Below are 10484 nucleotides of genomic sequence, written 5' to 3'. Positions count from 1 at the left end.
AATGCTGACTCTCAGCCTGATGCTGCATTGAGTGATTTCTGTGCCACTGTCCCTTTCTGAAGTTCATGCCACTCTCATCCCCTGCCTTCTGTGGTGCCCTGCCCCAAGTTCTGCTATTTTTTCTTCTAATCCTCTACACATTATAACTTTTGATTGTTTCATTTTGGTGATGACATTGCCAAACATGAAATCAGACTCTGCTTGGCGTACGGAAGGACAGTATCACTCTCTGCAGGAGTGGGATGTCGAAGGATCTTTCATCACTGCCAGGCTGCAGTGGAAGTCTGTGCCTCATTAGTTCTTTCCAGCTTTCTTGGAAATGTGCATGAAGAATCAGGAGGTATTAGCTCAGGGCAAGCTGAATCCGGTGTGGGTGTTCTGTGTATGGAGCTGGCTGGAGGCAGCACTACTGGGTTCACCCTGGGCAGGATGCAGCACGGATGGTTCTGGAGCAGTCATGGTGTGACCTGTGCTTTACCTCTGGGCAGGTCCATCATGCGGGGCTGTGACAACATGTGCAGTTACTGCATCGTGCCCTTCACCCGGGGCCGGGAAAGGAGCCGCCCCATTGCCTCCATCCTGCAGGAAGTGAGGATGCTCTCAGATCAGGTGAGGCAGAGCCTCTTCCCACCTGTCCCACACCATGGGAGAAAGGGTGATTCCTGGTGACAGTGTCTTCAGTGGTACTTGTAACCAGTGTCACTGCCTTTATCTGCAGAGATGAGGTTACTGTGGGATTCCACCAGTGGCTTTGATTCCCCTTGTAATACTCCATGGCAGACAGGGAAGGGAGGGCTTCTGTTGGAAACTCCTTTGAGTAAAACCATGGCTGCCCTTGCAGCTCGGCCATCCTGCCTGAGTTACATTTCTTCCCCTGTTTATTTTGTAGGGAGTGAAAGAAGTGACCCTCTTGGGTCAGAATGTCAACAGCTTTCGAGACCTGTCTGAGGTGCAGTTTCAGTCAGTGGCTGCCCCAGGCCTGAGCCGTGGCTTTAGCACAGTCTACAAAGCCAAATCGGGAGGTTTGCGCTTCGCACACCTGCTGGACCAGGTCTCTAGGATTGATCCAGAAATGAGGATCCGTTTCACCTCTCCACACCCCAAGGATTTTCCTGATGAGGCAAGTGTAAAATAAGCACCTTGGCCTCTGCTTGCAGGCAGGGAGGCAGCTCTGAAATGTGAAGTGTGGGCTGTGCTGCCTCCCCAAAGAGAACGTGGGTTCCCAAAGTGGGAACAGCAGCTCCTGGGAGTTGGATGTTGGGGCTAAAGCTGGCAGGTTTGCAGTTTGCTGGCTTTTACCCAGGGAAGACTCTTCCCTTGGCATCCTGGTAGAGTTAACCTGTCTGAGACATCTCCTGATCACTTGCCACAGGTCCTGCAGCTCATCCAGGAGCGACACAACATCTGCAAACAGCTGCACCTCCCTGCTCAGAGTGGGAGCACACGAGTCCTGGAGGCCATGCGGCGAGGGTGGGTCAGCCCACGAGGAGCCCTATGTCCTGCCCTCTGATTTGGCCTGCTGGTTTCTCCTCACTGATGTCTAGGGTTTCCAGTTAGCAAACCCATGTGCTGTTCATTGCAGATACACAAGAGAAGCCTATTTAGAGCTCGTGCACCATGTGCGTGACTCTATTCCAGGTGTGTTTTCCTTTGGCTTGATCTGAACTCAGCACAACTGCATCTCACTGTCCTTTGCTGAGTGCTGTGTTCCTCTCTTCCATGAGAGAAGTGTACAGCTGTGTCTCTGTTACAGGAGTGAGCTTGAGCAGTGATTTCATCGCTGGGTTCTGCGGAGAGACAGAGGAGGATCACCAGCAGACGGTGTCCTTGCTGCGGGAGGTCCGCTACAACATTGGCTTCCTGTTTGCCTATAGTATGAGACAGGTGAGTGCAGGCCCTGGTGGAGAAGGCTGTTAGCGCTAGGTGTGTCACCTAAACTTGTCAGTGCTGTTTCTCACAATAACACATTTTGTAAAAAGCTGTTGCAAATCATACCCAAAGACTTGGTCTACTGGTAGATTTCTTTTCTCCCAGGCAGCACTTGCAGGGTACGTGGTTCTGCAAGGGCTATTGTTGCGCCTGGGAAGCTTCCAGCTCCTCTGTAGGAGTGTCAGGGTTTGTAACTGCAGGGTCATTGCAGGGAAGCAACTGTGTCAGCAGAGGCTGCAGGTACATTATTTGCTGATGAGGAATGTGCTGATGGAGGTGGGCTGGAGCCCAGGTATAAGGACTGTCCATCAAGTCTGGAGGGAAGTGGTGAATTTTTGAGAAGGTATTTCCGTGAGAAGAGTGGGTATTTGGTTAGTGTCCATTAGAATGTTCTCCAAAGTGTATGATACTGTTGGGGAAGAGGACAGAAGGTTGGGAAACACAAGGAAGCAAAGATTCAATAGATAGATTAGAAATGGTCTATGGACAAACAGGCACAGGCACATCCCCCACAGGAGCTGCTAAACTGCTTCACAGCCACTGATACTCAGTGCCCTGCATCAAAAGGTGGAGGATAAAGATGTGAGTAGCACGAGGACAGGTGGCTGGCACTGGAATAGTTCTGTTGTCATACAAACTGAAATGCTGGGAAGCTGTTGCTGGAAGAGCAGCGGAGCTGGCTGGGGTCAGACAAGGCTCTGAGCTCAGGCTGGGTGCTGAGGGGCTGCACTGGCTCTGTGTGTGTGCAGAAGACCCGGGCGCATCACCGGCTGCAGGACGATGTCCCCACGGACGTGAAGAAGCGGCGGCTGGAGCAGCTCATTGCCACCTTCCGGGAGGAAGCTGCGAGGGCCAACGCAGCACTGGTGGGACAGGCCCAGCTGGTGCTGGTGGAAGGGGTGAGTGTGCCTGGAATGGAATTGTTATCCTCCCTTCTTGCTGCTTCTGAGACTGTGCACAGCAGTCACCACTTCTGCCTTCCCTTCTTGCTTTCCCCATGTGATCCCAGGACTCCCAAGACTGTTTCTTCACACGTAAGCAGACAGCCTGACTTTTCCAGAGCACTGAGCTGAGCACAGGGGATGGGATCGGTTAGGGATGCATCTCTGGCCAAGCACAGAATTTGTGCTTTGGTGTGTGAGTGTCAACCAGCAGCTCTGGCCACAGGACTCTGTTCCAGGGCTTGGTTAATGTGGGTTTAATACCATCAATAGTGCTCAATTAATTCCCGAGGCAATAAAGCTCAGCAGTGAATCAGAGCAATTGCCATGCAGGTAATGTTCCCTGTCCTCTTTCCAGCCCAGCAAACGCTCTGCCTCGGAGCTGTGTGGGAGGAATGACGGCAACATCAAGGTGATCTTCCCCGACGCTGAGCTGGAGGATGCTGCCGAGTGTGGGGCTCCAGGCAGAGCCCAGCCAGGGGACTACGTGATGGTGAAGGTGACCTACCTGCAGTGCTCATTTCCTTGCACAGTGCTGTTCTCTAGGCCAGCTGCTGCCAGAAGAGCCTAAAATTAGAATGGATCCTCCCCAGTCTTTCTGTGCCTGAGGACCTGTGTTGTTTCTTTCAGGTAACCTCTGCCAGCTCACAGACCCTGCAGGGAGTTCCGCTCTGCCGGACCACCCTGTCCCGTGCTGCTGCTTCTCACTGAGGGATCTCTGCTGCCCTTGGATGAAAGCAGCATATTTTCTCCAGGAAGAAGCAAGGAGGTTCTTGTTGTGATCAGGTGGAGATACAGTAGAAACAGGGAGATATATATGTATATTAAAATTTATTTATGAAATAATAAAATACATATATATGTTTCTGCTTTGGTGCCAACCTACCCTTCATAGATGCATGCAGGTTCAAAGGAATGGAAGCTATGTGTGAACTTACAAAAGTACTGTGAGATTGTGTATTTTGACTTGCCCCGAGGCTTGTCCCACCCTCGCAGTGCTGCTGGTCTGTCCTCTGACTGCAATCACGTCCTCTGTCATGGCCCAGCCTGAGAGATGGATGTGCAGAGCAGGTCTTTCCTATGAGCTCAGCTGAATTTAGGAGCTGCAAAAGCTGGTAGTGCCTACAAAACACAGCTCCAGCAGCTGCTGGAGAATGGCAGGAGTACTGTCAAAGGGTAGAGAGAACAGAAGATTGATGAATTCTTTCCAAATATTGGCAAAATGCTTGGAAAGGGGATGCAAGAACCCACACCATGCTCATGTGTTGGAATGTGGCGCTGGACTGCGGAATGAAAAATGGTGTTTAACGTGCACCGGTGAATCTGTTGTGTCTGGGGCTGAAGGAATGCAGCCTTGCCCTGGTACTGGGGAGGATTGGGTCTTGTCTGGAGATTTCCTTGTTTCCCGGCCTGGGGGGATGCATGGGAAGAGACAGCTGCTAGTTGAGGGTCATCTCTCTCCTCTTAAAACCTGGGGTGCAGTTTTGTGATTCAAACATCTATGGATGTCCTTCCCTTTGCTCAGTGATAGAAGTGGTTGTGCTAATTTAAATGGCCAGTAAGTTCTTCAAGTACATCTGACAGTTCCTTGTTTTCATCAGCCTGCAGCTGACCCTGGCTGCAGTGTCACATTCCAGCCTGCTCTGTGAAATTCAAACAAGGACCTGTGACCTGCACTTGTGAGTAAACGGACATGTGAGAAGGGATCACCCCTTTTCATATAGATAATCGTGTCATTAAAATAAATCCATGTAAAAGGCTCTGTCCAGTGACCAGTTTTGAAGGAACAGCTGGTGGCAGGGCAGTCACAACATGAATTTGCAGAATTTTAAAATAAACATGAAAGGGTTTTGCTCGAAAGCCGCCTCTCCCGCTCAGCTCTTTCTGGGCTATAATTGTATCTCTTTGAAAACAGCATGGTTCACTGAATATTCATTAGGCTTCAAGAAACAAATACATTTTGCTTATTATCTCAGAGCTGAGTCCCTTCTCCTAGAAGTGAGTCTGCACAGTCAGCACAGTCCATGTGAGCTCCAAGGTGCTGACAGGCACACAGGGCTGGTCTGCCCTCCTGCTTCCACATGGGAAAGTGTCTTTGGCCCAAGTTCACAAACCAGGGCCTGAACCTCTGCTGCCCAGTAAGGGTGAGCCTTTGGCCCAGGGGGATTTCAGGAGGAGGCAGCAGTTTGGGATGAAATCCCAAAGGAAGCAGCAGGGTGTATAAGCAACACCCCTCAGAAGTGCTGGGCACTGAGGCCGACGTGCTTGGCTAATCAAGCCCACAGGCTAGTGGCCTAATTTAACTGCCCTATGGCAGATCTTTCAGCTCATGATTCCCGGGCATTTTGGGATGAGGGGCCAAACCAACACCCTGGAAAGGGCTGACACCCACCTCCCCCTGCTCGTTTGACCTCTCCAGGAGCACCTATTCCAAGTGGGAAATGCAGATGACAGTGTGCCCTCCCCCCTCCATCCTGTTTTGAGGCCAGCTGTGGCCGTTTTACAATCATTATTTTAAGAGCGGGAGACTAATGAGGAGGAGAGCTGGGTTTTACATTTTGATGAGGAGGTGATAATGCTCACTGCACGGGCTCCCCGGGGAGCCACAGCACTCACCATTTGCTTCGCCTCTTTAGTTTTTATAGGCCTCGGGAATGAAGACTGAGGTTTTAAGGCAGCAAAGCATCCATTAGGAAGTGCTTACGGTGACCTTGGAGGCCGAGTCAGTCCTTTGGCACTGCCTGGAAGAAGGAATGTGTTGTTTTCTTTGAGGCCTGGAGGTGGGATGCAATTTCTGTGTCACTTCTCAGGTTTGCTGCTTGAATCCAGCTGTTGGGAAAGCTGAACTTGTACTTCGTGCTCTTTCTTGCACGTTTCTGTTCCCACCCTGAGCAGGGATGAGAGCCCTGAACTCTCCCGGACCTCCCATCTCCCACTCTGACGTACACCTGTGCCTTCTGCAGGTCCAAGTAGTGCCCTTCCAGCCAGTCGTGCCCCAGTTACACCCATGGGCAAACACCTAAGGAGGCGTTTGGCAGATCAGGTTTCCCAGTACAGACCTGAAGTGCTGGGATGACATTTACTTTCCAACAGCAGCCGTGCCCTGAGGGTGTCTCCTGACGCCGGAATTTTGTAACACACAGCCTGCACTTTCCTTTCTGCTGGCAGGGTGTGTGGGCGAGGCTGGACATCACCCGCACACACAAATAGCTTCACCTGGCAAAAAGGTCGCTGTCAGGGAGGACAAGGGCCCGTTTGTTCCCCGGACCCCCGTCAAAGAACAAACTTGTTTGTCCTCAGGTCTTGGCTGTGCTCAGGGAGTGGAGGGACAGAGAGCAGCGGGCGCTCACAGCCTCTGTTCGCTGCTCAGCACTGGCTTTTATTGGCCTCAGGACAGTCTCAAAATTGATGCCCGCCATTGCCTACGCTCACCTGCCCAAACATGCTCCCTTCTCCAAGACTTTCGAAGCAGCTTGGGCAGAGCAGTCAGGCTTTTCCCAGTGCCAGAGCTGGTCACGGTGTATCATGCCCTTCCCCAGAACCCCTGGAGCTCTGCAGTCTGTTTTCCCTCTGCATGTCATGGTGCTGGTGGAGGGAAGGATGGACGTTCTCCCTGGTGGAAGCCTGTAAGCACAGTTTGCTTTAGGTCAGTTGCAGCCTCGCTCTGCTGAGGTGGTGGCAGGTGACAAGGCATTGCCTCTGAGTGATGCCAGCAGCCTGCCAGCCGGTGCCAAGGGAAATGCTTTCCTCCTCTTTCTCTCTTTTCACTCCAGCAGACAGGCTCCATGTGCCTGCCAGCCAATTCCCCCAGGCCTCCTCCTCCTCCCTGCTCTGGGACTGCTGTGGGCTGGGGGTCCAGGGAGTTTTCCTTCAGTAGCTTTTCGTCACCATTTCTGAAGCGAGCTCTTTGCACAGAGCTTTGGGATTTAATGCAACATAAAGAACTTTCGAAACTGTTTTCCACTTCTCAAACCAGTTCTATCTTTAGTTCACTTCTTTCTGGAAGTGGTTGGGTTCTGGCAGGGCAAGTACAGCTGCTCCTACAGGCTCCTCTGCAGCCGCTGGTGAACTCTGTGCTGTGCTGGAAATGCAACGAGCTCTCCATTGCCACTGCTTGGTGCACCCCCAGACCAGCCCCAAGCTGCTCTGCAGCCCCCCTAGGCTGGCATTGTCTGTCCCCAGCCTCCCTCCATGTCCATGTGCTTCCCAGAGCACTGCTGGGCTGTGACCTGCATGGCAATGACAGAGGTACCGGTGGTGAGTGGCAGCTCTGAGTTCTGGGGGTTTGTGAATTCAGAGTCTGTTACAGGCACCACTGCTCTCTGGGGCCCAGGAGTCCTGCAGCTTTCCCTCCTCCCTTGTGAGCAATTTATTTCCTTTACTGGCAGACAACTATTGACTTCTCATTCTCCTGAAGATGAGATGTCTTGTCTCATCAGGTTTAAATTAGTTTTATCTTTAGCCTTTCCTATTAATAAGCTCTCATTGCGGTGTCATTACTTGATATCTATTTTCTGATGTTTTTCATTAATGGCTCTCTATCTTCCAGATATTTTTTCAAGTATTTTTTTCCCCTGCTGCTGAGTTATTTAACAGTCAGACACAGATCAGAGATGTGAAGAGGGTCTGATGCTGGTCAGAGAGAGCGTGGAATGGCCCAGCACCACTTGGTGTGCAGGGCAGGGTGCTGGGACTGTGGTGGGGCTGCATTGGGGCTGTCAGGAATGGTCACGCATTCCCTTCCTGTCTCTCTGCATCCCTCTGATCCCAGCCTGAGCTCTGACACGCCTGGGGCTCTCAGGAGCACGAGTCAATAGAGTAATTAAAATGCCTCCCATGAGGCGAAGGTGCTGCAATTCCTTTGGACAGCTGTATCTGTGAAAAACAGAGGACTGCTTTCTGTGCTTCGTGTGCCTGGCAAGGCTCTTCCCCTTCAGCAGAACTTCCACTAGGAAATGTGAAAGGGAGTTATTTCACATTATTTCAAGGGGGCCCCTGCCCAGGGTCCCTGTTCCTGCTGGGTCTGAGCCACCTTCCCTGGCAGCCGGTCTGGGGCAGCTGCCACTGCCACCAGGAACATGGAGCTGGCAGTACTGCCAGCCTGGGGGTAGGCAGGGCTTTCTCATTATGTCTTCAAGGGTGTCAAAAGCAAAGTCCATCAGTGTTGAAAACACCCAAATCTCAGCCTCGTTGCCCTACATTTACTTCTTGCATTAAGGAGGAGGAGAAAGGTGCCCAGTTCCTTGGGAGCAAACCCAAGGATGACAACAGCCTGATGCATGGTGGCATGTCTAACTGAGCTGTCAGGGTGCTCAGGGACACTGCTGGGGGTGTGCTTGACACTTGCAGAGCCAGGTCACTGCTGGATCCCTCGCTGGTCCCAGCTGTGGCTCCCATGTGGGAATTACAGAGTGGCTGCAGGATGGGCAATTTGCAGCAGCACCTCCAGCAGAGGGTTTGAGGGTGATTAATATTCAGCACACTGATGTGAAAATGAACAGCCAGAAAGGATTGTCCTCCTCCCCTTCCTGCATCCATGAGGACAGCGAGTGGAACAGAAATGAAATTCACTTTTGGCCAGGCTGATTATGAGGTTTTGAGATTAAACAAGGTGCTCCATTCTCTTTGGGTTATTTAGTGTCTTTTAATCTGTTTCTTCTTCCTTTTTTTTTTTTTTTTTTTTTTTTTTTTATGTCATCTTTCTGTAATTTAATTACAGGAAGTTTAAAAAAGAGTAGTAGGAAGCTTTGGTTGAAGCTATCAGAACCAAACAGGAGGCAATTCCAAAACCAGTTTCTCTTTAAAAAAGGGAAACATTCTGACATTTCAATAAAAGAAAGATTCTTCCCATAATTTCTTATCCAAACTACATTTTGAAAAGCCCTTATACTGTTGATGGGAAAGCTTTCCCCATTCCATGCTCAGCAAGCAGCCAGCACAGCAGAGCCTGTCAGGAGCAGTAGCAGTGCTGACAGTGCCCCTGGGATGCTCCAGGCAGCAGATGGGTGTCATGGGGTGCAGAAGCCTGGGAGAGGCTCAGAGCAGTCTCCACAGGAGAACCCAGTAGGGTGAGAGAAACCTCAAGAAAAACCCCATCAGTGCCCTTGCAGCCACAGCTGGCAAAGATCTGAGCTGTTCCAGAGTCACCTGTCCAGGCACACTGTGCCCAGGTGGTGCCAGCAGCAGCAGGGACATCCCCCATGGTACCGTTTTTATTAATATTGGTGGGTCAGACCAGTGGAGGTGCTGCTGCTGTCCCCACAGGGCTCACAGTGGCCAGTGGCTGCCCACCCCTGCCTCTGTGGCAGCGGAGGTGGGACCCAGCCCCATGGCACCTTGCCACCTGGAGAGGTTTGGGCTTTGGCATCTTGGCTCTATGGTTACCGAGGGAATATTTACACCTCTTTTTGCAGTCATTCACAGCAAGTGAGCCTAGAATGGGGCTTGGCACCTTCTTTCATCCTCCTCCTTCTGTTTCCTTAGGAACTGGAAACTGAAGGTGCCCAATGAGGCGTTATGGATTCAATAGCTTGTGCCAAGGCACTGCCACCCATCCCGTCCTCCCCCTCTGACAGAGCTCTGCCACTGACATCAAAGGTCACCTGGCATCTGCCCTTCATCTTTGTGCTCTGAGCACAGGCAGACAACCCAGCATATGGGTGTTACTGCAGCCAGAACGGGGTGCAGTGGGTGCAGCGCAGACGCGCCCAGTGCCCACATCTCATTAGCATTGTTACCTCTGCCATTAATTGGCAGGGCAGGGGTGGCATTGGCTGCTCAGGGTATGGCTCACTCACAGTGGTGAGATAAAGGGAGTGAGGAGCAGCAGAGGAGGCTGGGCTGTGGTGTTGGGGCACTGGTGAGCCATCAGCCACGCCATTACCTTGGGAAAAGAGCAGCGAGAACCTCCAAGGTTTTCAGGGGAACATTTAGCCACTCAGAAGATGTGAGCAGGAGCCCTGGCCCTGGGAGTGTCCCAGGAGGATGCTGGCTGCAAGCTCTCAGCTAACAGCACCAGGACTCCCCTGTGCCTGTTGGATGGGGCTCTGGGGCCCTGGGCAGGATCAGAGGGACTCATGATGGGCAGAGGCAGAGGAGGGTGTTGGTGCTGCCCACCAGGAATGCCCAGCAGAGCCAGTGTGGACACTTGGAAGTGGTTGGTGGCACACGGTGCTGTGTCAGTGGATCTGGAAGCTGCAGGACTCGGGAATCTGGCCCTGGCCCTGGCATCTCTCCCCGTGCAGCCATTCTGCTCCAGGGCTGTGTCACAGCCAGCTCCGGGATGAGGTTTGATGCCACTGCAGCCAGGAGCGAGCTCCTGTGCCCAAGAGCTTGCTGGCTACTGCCACTGCTCTCCCCGGGGTCCTGGGGGTCCCAGCCCCAGCCTGGAGGGGGATCTGTCTCCCTGGGGCCCCAGGGATGTGCTTGTTCATGTTAAACAGCTCCCAGCCCACTGGCAACAGCTGGGAGCAGGAACACACACTAAAAGAACCAGCAGCTCAGGGACAGGGGCAGAATAAATCTGCATAAATACAAATGAGGGGAATATTTATTTGCCACATTGACCACATTTCTGTAGCTACTTTAAGCTGTGAGAGTGGGGGTCCGGCAGCC

The 10484-nt window shown here is 52.1% G+C and overlaps 1 protein-coding gene across 1 annotated transcript; it reads left to right on the top strand.

Annotated features, from left to right (window-relative positions):
- The first annotated feature begins 6 nt into the window (after positions 1-6).
- CDK5RAP1 (CDK5 regulatory subunit associated protein 1) lies at positions 7-3737 on the top strand. The gene is made up of 8 exons (XM_042048562.1): positions 7-609; positions 890-1120; positions 1373-1470; positions 1583-1638; positions 1754-1884; positions 2679-2828; positions 3229-3369; positions 3501-3737. The coding sequence occupies exons 1-8, from the start codon at positions 385-387 to the stop codon at positions 3579-3581; spliced, it is 1113 nt and encodes a 370-aa protein (XP_041904496.1). The 5' UTR covers positions 7-384; the 3' UTR covers positions 3582-3737.
- Positions 3738-10484: the final 6747 nt, after the last annotated feature.

The sequence above is a fragment of the Corvus kubaryi genome, unplaced genomic scaffold (genome assembly GCF_017639235.1).
Source record: "Corvus kubaryi isolate FWS band 111438036 unplaced genomic scaffold, C.kubaryi_AGA036_p1.0 134, whole genome shotgun sequence".
NCBI classification, from domain to species: domain Eukaryota; kingdom Metazoa; phylum Chordata; class Aves; order Passeriformes; family Corvidae; genus Corvus; species Corvus kubaryi.
The sequence above is the reverse complement of the archived record's forward strand: the minus strand, read 5'-3'. Positions and strand labels throughout refer to the sequence as shown.

Excerpts from the sequence above, each read along its gene's own strand:
- CDK5RAP1 (XM_042048562.1), top strand. The coding sequence starts at position 385 with ATGGAGCTGGCTGGAGGCAGCACTACTGGGTTCACCCTGGGCAGGATG. Across the intron at positions 2,829-3,228 it reads AGCTGGTGCTGGTGGAAGGG|CCCAGCAAACGCTCTGCCTC; the intron begins GTGAGTGTGCCT and ends TCCTCTTTCCAG. Across the intron at positions 3,370-3,500 it reads GGGACTACGTGATGGTGAAG|GTAACCTCTGCCAGCTCACA; the intron begins GTGACCTACCTG and ends TGTTTCTTTCAG.